The sequence below is a fragment of the Anabas testudineus genome, chromosome 4, assembly GCF_900324465.2.
Source record: "Anabas testudineus chromosome 4, fAnaTes1.2, whole genome shotgun sequence".
NCBI lineage: Eukaryota > Metazoa > Chordata > Actinopteri > Anabantiformes > Anabantidae > Anabas > Anabas testudineus.
In genome coordinates, this window is record NC_046613.1 from 6273866 (window position 1) to 6288243 (window position 14378).

A 14378-nucleotide genomic window follows, 5' to 3' on the forward strand; every position below is an offset into this window, starting at 1 on the left:
AGAATGAGCAGGGGAAATGGATGTTTGGTAGGTGACGAGGTTTTATACATTTGAAAATACAAAAGTGTGAAGTGACAATTCACAGTCTCCATGTGCAGAATAAACAGCGGGGGAAAACGGGCTTTTATCAAAGAGGTGGAAAAGAGGGAAGCACAAGTGGAAGTGGCTATAAAACAGGACACAACTCACTTCTATTGAAATACTGTATTGAGCAACGTTTAATAAAGTACAATGTAAACACATGCTGTAAGGCACATTCATATGAAAACATACACAACTATTCATTACAGTACTACGGCCCTTTGTCCTCCAATTTATGACAGAAACAGCAACACTGGTCTCCATACAACAGGGCATGGGAAAGGAAGGAAAAGCTGAATCCATTCATCTCAAGTTCACGATGTGGTGGCCAACATTCATCACCACCATCACCAAATAGTACCTAAAAACAGATCTGTAAGACAAAACCTTCAGATCTGGGGTCTTGTATGGCATTGATCAGCTCCCATCAGGTACAACAGCACAACAAAAACCATGCTGCTTTTCTTAGCAGGCTTTTCTTGGGGCCATTCTTGACTTTTCAAACATGAGAGCCTGAAAGACTGATGAGACCACGTTTATGGTCTGTGGTGCTCAAGTAAACAAAAGCTTTTATTTGTGAGCTGTTTCAGATTTTGTAGCTAGGAGCTCCAGTTCTTTCATTCAACCATCCTGCTTTAATACTTTATGAGAGTGATATTTAGGAATCCTGAATGGAGCACCGTGGTTCTGAAGTATAGCTCAACACTGTTGGACAGTTAAAATGCAAAAGTGTAAACATGTACTGTAGAAAGTAGACAGAGAACACTAAAAATGCTGAAGTCTCTTGTTCGCAGGCTTTTTTCTTTTGCACTGGCCTCAGATTTACAGTACAGTATTCAGTTGGTCAGTAAATACTACAGCGGAGGGGGTCAGGCTGTGACAGTAGGAACAGTAACACTGGTTTAAAGTCAGAGACATTTCATTTGCCCCGCAAGCACAAGCAGCGGTACTTAGAGGCAGATCAAACATACATGAAACGCTTGTTCAAATTTCAAGAACATCATGACATAAAGTTATAAATGTACAGTCAATGTTTCAGTACATACTCTCCCTAATGCTTTTCATATTCTACATGTATCCTTACTGACAACGTCTGCTATCTGCCCATCTCAGTATGTACTGTAAACGCCATACTGGCTGCACGAAGCACAAGGCTGAACATTATCTAAGGAGTCAGATCAGACATTTTCAGCCGGTGCTTCCATAACTGGCTCTAACTCTCCGTTTCCCCGTGAACATTCTCCATGTGTACTTTGAGGTAGTCGTTCCTGGTGAACTTCTTATGGCACAGCTGGCACTCTGCCATGGGCCGGTTGGGGTTGTGTGTCAGCTTATGTCTGCTGAGCATCTTCTTCAAGCTGAATGACAGGTCACACACCTAAAGAACACAAATAAACGCAGCATGTTTTATAGCTTTAATCACAGCAAATTAACGCGCTTGACTTAAAGGCGTTGGCCTCCGATCTTGTTAGCACATTCTTCTGCTCGCTGCACAGTTTAGTCTCATCGCAGGCGCAGCCGGAGACACAGAGAGTGATTTGTAAGTCGCACATTCTGCGACAGAAATCCCTTTTTTTACCACCAGTAGCGAGAGGGAATGCACGCAACTTAACATCCATCATAAATGGACCATTTTACACTGTACAAATGACTCCATCGTCCTCTATCAATCATGGTAATCCACCGCTGGCTGGCTTTCAGCTGCAGTTTAACATTCGAGAGTCACAGAGTGTATCCTCCTCCCTCCATCTGTGAGCGACTTCAATGCTATGAATTACATTCAGAAAATCTCAGAGTTTTCATTTGTGGGTGTGCTGCGAAAAATAGCAATGAATGAAAACAGCAGAATGACCATACATCACATATCCTTTCTTTTTGTTTTCAGGTAACTCGGGGCAATGCGATTGATCTGCCATAACTTAGCTTAGCTTTACCCTCCAAGAGGCATTAAATGCACCGCAGTTCAAACAATCTGTCAGTAAAATATTTAGAATTTTATAAAGTGAAACAGTGACGGAGGCTGATGAGAGTGGGGCCTCCATGTCTCATTGTAACCCAGATGTTACTGGATGCTTCTACAACATTTTTAATACTGTTATGACAGACACTGCATATAGAGCCCCTCTAGCTTGTCTGGAAAACGTTCCTGGAACTGTGCGATCCCTTTGTCTGACTGAAAATCCACCCTATAATATATTCCACATGTTATTTCTATTATCTTTAGTAGTTTAGTACAAAATTATTTACATGAAAATGTCTCTTCCAAAGCTTGGGAATAAGAATCCAGACGAATGTCGGACGTTGCTGGGAGACACTTTCTGGTAATGCTTCACTGACAGCGAATGGGATACTGATTCTGTGGTCTGAAACAACAATGATTCTCTGGGGGTTTGGGCACATTTTCTGGTTTAAAACAGATTTACCACAGATTGAGGCTTATGAGAGTGTTAAAGCTTAAATAAAGATCTGTCAATCCAGACATGGATGATGGATTAGACCTACGATTATTTTTTGATGTTCATCAAAGAATTAAGAGATTATATTTTTTATTCTAGTGACTGAACTGTTCAGATCATGGACGAAGTCTGCCACTGCACAGCACAAAATATCTGAAAATCTGAAACTAAAATATAAAACTAAATAAAATATCTGAGCTTTAGTAAAGTTGTGTCGCACAGCAAAGGTTTATATAAATGGATTTTGTCACTCCTACTATTATCCTTTGTCTTTATAATAATGGTTTCTCCCAAGCCAAGAACATTGTACTGTAGAACATTGTATTCTGGACAGACACACTGTCATTAGATCACTCTGATATTAAAATGATAAATAAACAAGTATAAGACATCTCAAGGCCACATGATTTCTTTATGACTCATTGTGTAGGCTTTTGACATATCTCGTCTCGACTATTGCAATGTCTTACAAACCCTTCCAGATTATCCAAAATGCAGCACATCTCATTTTTGATCAGTCAAAAAGAACAAGTCACACCAAACGACAGTAGCACAGGTGGTTGAGCAGTCGCCCGCGAACCCCAGGGTGAGTAGTTCGATTCCCAGTGCTACTTGCTGAGGTGTCTTTGGACAAGACACCAAAACCCTGTATGTAGTGCTGACATACTGTCTAGTAGCTGTCCAACCACAATTTCCCCAAGGGGATGAATAAAGTATTCATTATTATTATTAAACTTTTGATCTCTGCACTGGCTTCCTGTAGCTGACCACATCAGATTTACGGCCCTGACTCTTGCCTACAAAGTGGTCAAATCAACAGCACCTGCCTACCTGAACTCCCTCATCTTGGTCTACAATCTCCTCCTCCCGCCCAATGCGCTCTGCCAGCGAACGACATCTGGTGGTCCCCTCACCTCACCTCAAAAGATCCCAGGCTAAACTTTTCAGCTCCAACGATGGTGGGACGACCTACCCACCACTGCGCGCTCAGCTGCCTCACTCACAATATTCAAAAACTTTCTCTGCACAAAAAATATCTTGCACTTACATCTCATGAAACGGAAACAGCTCTTCCTAGAGCATTTTACTGTAAGGGTTTTACCTTGGATTAGATATTTTAGTTGCCTTGTACCTCACTTGTAATTCACTTTGGATAAAAGCATCGGCCAAATGACTAAATGTAAATTTCTAAGCAGAGTTATGGACTACTACAACAATTACAAATTCACATCCAGGCTGCAAAGTGTACGCCACACTAAACATTTTACATTATTCTTATCAAGTATAAATTTCATATAAAATAGTTTAATCATACTCTCCTCACTGTACTGGTGAGAAGCCAAAACACAAAACTGCAACAAATATCTACTGTGTTTGTCGAACACCTTTCACCTCACGCAGAGTCTCTGCCTCATGTGCCACCCCCACACTTCATCTATCCCATGCCTCCCTGCAGTGGCTGGCCTCATGGTTAAAAAGCCTCTGGTCTAGAATAATACAAAAAAACACCATCCTAATTCTGTTTGAAAGGTGTCTCACATCCCAGAATCCTTCATTGTGGCTTGTAGTAACTGATCCTTTTTTCTCCTTCATATTAAAAATATTTTGAGGTTTAGGATAGAGTTTCAGAGGATTTGAGACATTCCCAAGACACAGTTGTGGCGTTCTAAAGAAAACATATAAAGTGTAATATGTTTCCAATTTTTAGAGATGGTGATGAAACACTATGAAAAAGTTTGCTTCAAACATGCATGAAAACTTGTGTCGAGTGACCCTCCCCCCCAACCCTTTCCTTAGTCTCTGAGAATAATTATTACTTGTATAGTATTATAAGCAGAGGGTAATTTCTCCCTCTGATCCTCTCAGTGTGTTTATGTGAGATCAGCACACTCTGCCCCTCCAGACAAGCAAGATCACTATCTGCCTCTTAGTGGGCTCCCCCCCAGCTCTTCCCCACAATTGGCCTCCTGCCAGAGCGCCATCACATGTAGACACAGATACATACAACGGAAGACAGGTTTGGACTTATTTAGAGGTGGCTAGATACTTACATCACATTGGAAAGGCTTCTCTCCTGTGTGGGTCCTCATGTGTTCGTCCAGCCCTCTTTTCTGGCTGAAGGCCTTGTTGCACTCGCTGCATTTATACGGCTTCTCCTGCAGCAACCAAGATTTAACAAGCACTTCATCTGTCAGTGTGCAGCAGAACAATACACAGAACAATGCTTCTCCAGTTTGGTTACATATGGACAAAACCTGGAGGAAAAAAGTGTAATGATACACATATGTTCATGCACACACACAAGGAAAAACAAACAGGCACACACAGCGAAGTGGAAAACACAAGAAGATGTGGAAACATCCCTGTAACACAAACACACACACGTTCATTTTCACACATTGATATACACTCATTTCACAGTCTGGTGTTCTCCCTGTGAGTTTATGAAAGATATGAAATGAGCGATTGTACAGCCCCTGCAGTAGGGAGGAAATGACCAGCATAAGGGTCATCAAAAACACATGGATTCCTCAAAAGAGTAAGGAAAACATGGCACAGAAATCTCTTTGAACATGTATCAGTGCGCTGGCACTCTGGGGCTGTAGAATATCACGCCTCTGTCTCCACACCATCAGTTTACCAAAGAACATTTCCTCTGTGCCTTTTGGAGGTCTGCCTCGCTGTCAGTCAAAGCGGCTATCTCACCGTGGGTGTGTTTTAGAAAAAAACTCTATGTATGCGTGTGAGTGTGGTATGTGTGTTGAAGAGGGTGGACAGTAGGTGTGTCCTACAGTCAGAGGGGAAACAGTGGCGACACCTAAAAGACCTGAGAAGAAATGAAAAGCATTGAGATAGCAGGAGCTGGTTCCCAGTGTCACTCTTTGGGAAGCTGTTTTTGACAAGCCTGGCTGATAGCAAAGGCTCTACCCATTTAAAGCTTAGTTGTCATGGGAACAGGGTGAATGCAGGAAGTAAGGGTCCTGGGAAAGGCACTATCATGTGGGCGGGGCAAGGAGTGCCCAGTGACACAGGATACTAAAGGACATAGAGATCAGGTTCAATGCATCTGCACGTGTGAGCGAGCACATGTGTGTGAGCGGCTTTAAGCATGAAACTGTGTGTGGGGGGGAAGCAGACACAGTGATGATCTGTGTAACGCACATTTCCACTTCAATCTCCAGATTTAACAAGGATCACTGATTTTTCCAGTGGCTCTTTTATGACAAACACAAGAAAAGAAGAAAACAACAAGAGGTCAAAATTCAAAGGTCAGAAAACACATGGATGGACTTAGGTGATGTGCTGTACCCAGAATGCATCACGATGACCCCGGTAACATTGAACATCTGTACCTGGTGACCTGCCCTTTTCAGCAGCTGCTCACCTTTTGACCTCTGACCTGATCTTTCCTGCAAATCTGACCACTCTCTGCAAAAAGCACATCTATAAACGCAAAGATGGACTTTTGTTTATTTAGCCTGAACGCACCTCATCTCATGTGTCACGTTAAATATTTAGGTATTTGTTAAGCAGCATACCAACAGGAAGTCACTGTGCTCTGAGGCTTCAGGGTGCTTTCAGAAATCAACAAACCATTCATGGAGGCACCATTTGCCTACTAACTGTAGGGATGGCAGTAGGCTATTTTCACATTATCATTTATATTATTGCATCGAAAATTGTAAAATATCTCAATATAGTCCATATCCATTGCTTGTAGGACAATTTCTTTATGCACATTCTGCAATTGCAACAACAGAAAACGAAAAGCACAGAAGCACAGACTGAATGATGGTGTACCTGCAACTGAGTTGGCATCCCTTTGTTGGTGTTTTTACACTGTAATACATGCACCACTGTACTGGTAAATGCAGCTATTCCAGTGCTATCAAAATTCAGCCCCACTGCTAAGAGTCCGCCTTTGTTTAGTCAGAAAAAGTATAATCATGAAAGCCGAATGGTTGAGGCCTTTGCAGCAGGTCACATCCCCAAACCAAGTTTCCTGTCTGCTCTGCACTGCCTCCTAGCTTTTCAAGTTCCTTCATGCCCAAGACCAAAACATGGAGCTGTTCACATGAAAAGTGCATTTCTAATTACACAATTACCTCATGATTAAATGGGTAGGGCCACATCCATTCTCAAAAACATTTATGCGAAAAAATAGAAGATCCAAAATGTCCAACAAATCACCAACAAATATGTTCTTTTTTGTTTGGGGACGATGTGGTTTGTGGTCTTAACACACAAACTCTAAACTCCATCTCAAATCGTCTGACCATTAACAGTGAGCTGCAGCTCCTTCAGCCAAATGGCATTTGTTTTGCTCAACGGTGACTTCATCTGGCTCTGCTGTTTGTAACTGCTCAGCCCATATTTCAGAGCATTGTGAGCAAAGGCAGATCTGGGAACATTACAGGAACAAAACATCAGTCAGTTTAATCAGCAGCTCATAAGAAAATTATACCTGCTTGTTCTACTGAGAGACGTGGACTTGAGCAGGATTCCTTCATAATCAACACAGCGTAATGGCAGAGCGATGCGTTCTGGACAGCATTAAAACAGAACAAATCTTTGAAATTAACAGTGTTGACAGGCCCCGACTGTCCCAGTCATAGCTGTATGAATTGATGATGAAACTCTGTGATGAAACACATATTAAGTCTCATTTATCAAAAGTGACACTAACACACACATCCAGATGCTCCCAAAGAGCTTATGGAAAGTGTCGCTTCAGTGGAGAACTTCAATGAGTCGAGAAGTGACGCGGGGAAATGATGAAGTGATGTCCCACCCCAGGAAATGACCTCATCACGTCCAGTACCTTTAACCTTCTCCTCCATCTCCAGGCCATCAAAGCGCCGTTTCCTGTGTCTCAATGTCTGCTCAATCACAAAGTCAACAGTTGTTGTCTCAGTTTAGAAAGAACTAAAACTGGGTACGTGAGCAGGCATCAAGGTGTGAGTGAAGTGTGTCTAATTTTCTCTTCAGCCTGTATCGACACCATCTCTGCGGTTTTCTTTTTTGTGACAGTAGGTATTACCTGGTGATTTATGAAAGAGCCTGTAAATGTGGGAATTACCTAATGATTAAATGGGCAGGGAGTGTCACAAATGTTAGACAGAGAGGAGACAGCACTTTTTTCACCAGGCAGGGTGTGTGAGAATTTCTTTATGCACATTCTGCGACAGAGACAACAGAAAGCCTGGAGCACGGCAGCACAGACTGAATGATGGGACACCTGGGACTGAGTTGGCATCCCTTTGTTTGTGTGTAATGGTATATCTATAAAGACGTGCGATATCATGTATGTTGCTTTCACATAATCTTTTTGCCTAACAAATATGTTTTTAATAGATGTATTGACTGTGATATCACCTTGTTTAATGGAGACTCAATGGCTCAATGCTGGCCATCGCAACAATAAAAATGAACTAAATGACATCAACAGCTTGTTTTTGGTTTAGGTCAGGTATCTCTCAGGAGAAAAGATGTTCTGCAAACTTACACGAGTGTGCGTGCGGATGTGCATCTTCAGGCCATCGTTCTTGCTGAACGCTTTGTCGCAGTAGGGGCACTGGTATGGACGCTCACCTGGGAAACGAAAGCAATTAGTGTGTAGGAGTCATTCTCATGTGAGTTTAAGTTTTGACCAGAACTCTAGAAAACAAGGAAGACAAGCGAACGTGCACGACTGTACATACTGTATGTCGCACATGTATTCCACACACGCTTTCATGGGCAGATATTTTCCAATATGAACATCTTAAAAGAAGCATCCCTCAAGACAGAGAAAAGTGGAACATTTATGTATCTTGGCCATGCTAAAAAGCGAGATATCCTGTGTCACAGATGGTTCAGGTGTGTGTGCTGCAACTGTAATTCACTTCCTGACTTGCTCTACCACAGATTTGACCTGGCTACTGGTATACCACATATCACTCACTCAGAGCCATTCATTTATGCTGTCCACTGACTTTCCACTGCAGAGCAAAAGCTTGTGTTGGCTGCGATTCATGAACCACTATCTGAGCCACAACTGGCCAACAGCTTAGGAGCACAGGAGAGGCTATGTGGCTTATCCCGCCTGGATCAAAAGCAGTCCAGCCAAACTCCTATAGATCCTATCTCAGCGCACGCCGTGGATGCCAAAGAGAAAGTGACAGGCTGTCAGTCAAACAGTCCACTGACACATGGATCCATTTACTATGTGCTGATCCACAAGCCAGATAGGAGCACCAGAGTTGATTACTAATCTATAGAAGGGATATGAGGTAACCTATAGGGCTGCACTGAAAGATTTAGACAGGAAAATACCATATAAAACTGGCTAAGAAAACATTCTGGGTTGAATAATACACAGTACAACTTAATGACACACTGCCAAAAATAGATACCTACAGCTACATATTTATGTATGATCTCATTTTGTATCTGCCTCATAGTAACATAATCTCTCTTAAGTGACTAATTGCTGAACAGGCAAGCAAGTAATTTTATTGATGGGGGAGATGTTTTGCCCCTTTAAGTAATAAGGTTAATTAGCTGCGTTTCCTTGGGATTCAAAATGCAAAGATGCTTATTAAATCAGAAAATCCTTCTAGGGAATATATGCGAAGAGACTAATATCATCCTGTAACCGCTGTAAACACAACTGTGTCAGTGGAATATTTCTCTACCGTTTCTTTCTGCAAGTCCAAGCCTTGTTCAGGGTATAAAGGTTTTAAATAAATATTTTATGCTGGTAAGATCTGATTAAAAGTGTAAAACACAAGTTCAATGGCATCTATCTTGGTGGAAATGTTGTGTTGTGGTCATTTGTGGATATTATGCTTTTCCATTATTTCATTCGAATTTTCAAGCTTGTGTCTTTCAGCGGAAAAGCTAAGGCAGCTGTCGTGTAGTATATACGCAAGTCAGGGTTTCATCTCACCATAAACCACCCACAAGAGGGCTTCAGAGGAGCACGGGGACAAGCGCTGTGACACAAAGCAATAAAACATGTAACCTCCCATCGGTGTAGAGAGGGTTAACATAACACATGTGGACTGATTACACTCTCTGAAACATGTGTGAGAGGGCAGCTCAGCATTCTGTCCCAAAAATCCCCTCCTGCGCAATTTTAGCCTTTAGGAGGCCTTTTGTTGACAAACAGGAAAATCTGAAACCCAGATGTGTTTTGAGACTGTGGAGAGTAAATCCTATGTCTTATGTAGCATGTGCGGTATCGGGTTAAGGCCCAGCGCTAGCCTTGGGGTGTCCTGGAGAAGGCATTAGAGAGCTAATAGTATGAGAGCACAGAGTGCCAGCGTACTTCTGCGGTTTGGATCACATCCTTCCCAGGAGCTGGCTATTGTCAGTTAATCCACAGCACAGACAACCACACCCTGCTAACACAGATGCTCACCATCACGGCACATCGGTTCACCTACTTAACCTATACACTTTCTGGTTCTGGACACATGTGCTTCATCTGGAAAACAAGAGACAATGATGTATTCATTGGATTTAAAATGAGGTTATTCACCCATGGATCATGCACCATAATCCAAACTGATATTCTCTGCTAGTTCAAGCTGATCAGAGTAAAACAAGAGCAACTCAACCTGAAACAGCGAAACAGGAAATAAACAAATGCTACTTGGAAACCGAAGCAGTAACAGTCATGCAACATGGGTCTGTGTTGTTCGTGCGACAGGCTTAGTGTCTGCTCTGCTGAGTGTTACTGTAACTAGAAACCCTCCACTTATTCGCCAGATTGAGCCAGATTGTTTGGGGATTATGAGGGGTGGCTGCAGCATTGAGCTGGGGCTTTATGTCTGTGGAGATGGTAACTGATTTAGCATGTGCTGAAACAGTACACCATCTCTTTGACCCCGGGTGTCTCCCCCGCCCCCTGCTGTGGCCCTCACACTCCTTGTCTGCTAATCGATCCGTTTGGCACCCCCTGTGTGTAGTAAATGTGTGCGTACAGCCGTATGTCTGGTTAGCAGATGGTCGGCTTTGTCGTTTTGCCTGCCGCGCAGTGTTCGTGTTATGGAGAACGCTTTGTAGCTTCGGGGCTGTGGTCTGAAAGACATTAGCTCTGTCCGTCTGAAATTAATTCCTGGCTTCCTCCAGTTCAGCCTACACAGTGTCCCTCCACTGTCCTTTTCCCCGCCCTGTGCCACATGCCGACAGAGGCTACAGAGGTAATGTGATATCAGTGTGTTAGAGATGATAAGAGACTGCCTTTGATGAGCTGTCGGAACGCCCAACAACTTTTACACTTGACCTTTCAATTATAGCCAGGGTCTCAATAGATTTCTCCACTTCCTCAAACAATTCTCAAAAACTCGCCCACGTGAAGATATCTGTATCAGACAAGTCCCTGCCCGAGCCTTACCACACATGCAGCACATCTGACAAATGTCTCAAAACACAGCACTCAATCCAAATTAGGGTTCTGCACGGCACCAAGATAAAGGGTGGGCACTATTCATCACAGGAACAAACAATATTTCAGTACGTGGTGATTTTACTTTACCACATTGTAACCATGACCACAGCGAAGACAAACAAAATCACCTGTACATAAATAGATTCAGTGATTGCAGAGCTCCACCAGATGTCCATCCGAGGGCACTTGTGTCGTGAGATCACTTAAAGCTGCCATGTGTACCTTTTCAAAACATCAAAACAGGGCCGTGTATAATTACCGCAACAAATTACACCATGATCGAGACAATTGGTATTTTGTCCAGTGTCAGTGGTATAGCTTGTTTAATGCATTTTCCACTGAAGTGTTTTGTTTTCTCTTCTCATTTACGAAAGTTGGGAAAATATTAATTATCACCTGAATATTGTCCCTCTGAAAAACGCGCATAAGTAGCCCTGTTATTTTGTGCCACATAGCAATCTCAATTATAGCAATTAAGCATACCATACACTACACAAAAATACGCCTTGACTGTACGTTTTCCAGCATGGTCATTTGTTTAATTATACTACCATTTCAAAATTATGATGCAGCAATAGTGGTGTCAAAACGCTAACACAAACCTTTAATTCACTGAAGCAAATCTATTTTACTTGTCAAGTCTAGTCTAAAGGTTACAAAACCACTCCTTACTCTATGTTTCTGAGCAAAAACATTTTTTATTTACTGTAAATAACCATTGAGAGCCTGAGCTTGCTGTGCATCATCAGATGTTTGTTTTTATACCAGTAATATGATACAAAACTAATCCTAAAATGGATAAACCTTAATGTTCACTCATCCTCTCTCTTTCTTTTAAGGATCACTGACTATTGCTCTGCTGTGCCTTCTCTGCACATTAAAAGAGCACTCTACCACTCCACTCCACTTTAAAAACATTTAAACAGCAAAATGCTTACTATGGATTTAATGCAGTATATTGCCATTCTGGGGGAATAAGGTTTAAAAAATTATGGGCGTATGTCTGGAAATTAATTTTAAAAAATTTCTATTAGTATGTGTGAAAAAAATTTAATTTTTGTGTTTTCCTGAGATGGAAAGGTGTTATAAGCTAATAAGCTGACTTTTGTTTTAGAGTCATGATACACATGATTTCAATATCCAGTGATGCTTCGGTGCCACTTAGACTGTAAGTGGCAGCCACTGTCTGGTGAAAGCATCAGATCTCTTGTCATACTTTCATCACATTTTCCACATCACTTTGATTCGTTTGAGGTTTGACTGGCGCTCTTTTAATGACGTCACCTCATTGCGGCCTCTTCTGTGTTTGTCCCACCAGCTGTTTATCTCAAGGTCGCCAAGTCGTAATATTCACATCACAGCAGACAAATGGCTTACAACAATCATTTTTGTGTTTAAAATCTGGATGGAAACTTGACTACTGCTTGGAGGCCTTGACTTGTATTGGAGACTAAAAGTTCTGTCTCTGCTGCCTTCATCTTGAAAAGATTTTTCCTAGTCCACAAACCTGCTATGTGAGCATAGCATCTTCCGATTATTGGGTTTAAATTATTTTTCTATTGTTATTTTCTTTCTTTTTCTTTCTTTCTATTTGTTTGTAGCCAAATGTGACAATCCCAGTGAAAATGCCTATGACTTGATTTCAACCCAATTACTTCACAGTCCCATGGTTAATGGCTGTAATATATATATCCGTCTCTGATTGCATTTGCCCACTTTTTGTTTTATTCTGTCTCATGTTTCTGCTTGTTAAATTGACTGATTGCCTTGTGGGCTATGAGAATGACCATGAACAATTAACTTTCCCTTTTTTGAGTGCTAAACACATGCAAACATACTGGAGACCTTCCGGCCTGATTGGTGTAAGTTTTATTTGCATAAACTCAACATTGTTGAGGATGTAAATGCCCTAATTTGTTGTAATGAAGCTTGTGATCATGCACCAATCGCTGTGCCCAAACAGGACACAGCCCATGATGTCAGTATGAGAGCGAGGCACTGAATTTCTCTTGGCACATATAATTTTCATAACCCCACTATGGCTTTTTTACCACATCATGGCACACATGGTGGGAAACTCTGCTCTCACTGAGCTGTGATGTGGAGAAGGACACATTTGCTCCATGATGGAGCCAAAAAGAATAATTCAGTACATGACAGAAACATCCATCATGACTACTGAGTTCCCCAATGTCTTCAACATCCTTGTCCAAGTTTTTGACAGCGCTCATTTTATGGGTTGTTGGTGATCTCATAAAGACTGCTGTCTGAGAAGACGCCTGCCTTTGTGGCACTAAAACTAATTAGTCTGAGCTTAATGTGGTGTTTTGACCAAATTCAATTGAAACGCAATCCAAGCCGATTATACACGTTCAGGTTTTCTAAGTTCTCTTTAATCTATTTCACACGTAACCCTTTTTCCCATAATGCACTACAGTGTTTGATGGTGAACGATAGGGGAAGGAAGGATTTAGCAGGTAAATAATCAATGACGATGTTCCCTGTGAAGCAGGAAGATGGACGAGCCCAAGCTGCCATCCAGAGAAGCTGCTGATTTTTTAGATCTCTACCTCAGCTGGCGACCTTCTTCAAGAGATTTCTGACAGAAAAAACTGCAGCTCTTTAAAGTTGTTTTATTCCACATTTATCCCACGACATGTAACAAAGTTCCATGAGCTCCACGTGCCCACAAAATTACTCTGCGCTGTTTGAGAACAAGATGAGGCTTATCAGGATTGTGGCTCAGGGAAGCACTCACACCGTTCACCAAAGCTTATTTTTTCCCCTCACACACAAACACAACAAACAAGGAAAAAAACCTAGCCTATAGAATGAGGGGACAGATTTACAGCCAGTCAGGGTCAAGGGTCATCCGGCTGGATGCTTTCTTGGAGCAGTCCTTTCTCTCTTTACTCCTTTCTTTCTTTGAGGTGTCCCCTCGGCTCCCACCCCTCCCCCAGCATTCCTCTCTTTTGTTTATTCTATATAAATACAATCAGACTGGGCCGCGGCCCACACTGGTATACATTCTCTTTTTCTCTTGGTTTGTCCTTCACACGTACACATGTACGAAAACACACACATACACAGCTCGGGCACAGACAAACACAAAGAACGCTGTTAACAAAGTGTGGTATGGTCGTCAAAGGGCCATTGTTGTGAACCCCCTCAAATATACACGCATAAATTGTCGCAGTGCTCTTATTAACACCTGAAAGGAAGGTGTGAAAGGCTACCAATACGATTTCGGCAAGAAGTTACTCTTAATTTGACGTGTGGAAACCAACAGTATTAAAAAACTCTAACACTAATTTGTTTGGTCAAACGATCAGGAACTGTGAGGAGGACTTGCAGCAGACGTGTCTGAAGTTAAAAAACCAGCAGGCTAAACTTGTGTGTTCAAA

At 42.0% G+C, this 14378-nt stretch overlaps 1 protein-coding gene across 3 annotated transcripts in view; it reads right to left on the reverse strand.

Moving 5' to 3' along the window:
* Nucleotides 1-200: 200 nt before the first annotated feature.
* prdm5 (PR domain containing 5) overlaps nucleotides 201-14378 on the reverse strand; it is a 28459-nt gene continuing 14281 nt past the window's right edge. For 2 of the 3 annotated variants that reach the window (XM_026346160.2, XM_026346159.2), the window contains exons 14-16: nucleotides 8044-8129; nucleotides 4589-4693; nucleotides 201-1459 (exon numbers count right to left, since the gene is read on the reverse strand). In XM_026346160.2, the coding sequence (XP_026201945.1) occupies nucleotides 1295-1459; nucleotides 4589-4693; nucleotides 8044-8129 (356 nt within the window). In that variant the 3' untranslated portion in view covers nucleotides 201-1294. Of the gene's footprint in view, nucleotides 1460-4588; nucleotides 4694-8043; nucleotides 8130-14378 lie in introns of those variants that run through there. The other variant, XM_026346161.1, reaches the window with a different exon arrangement.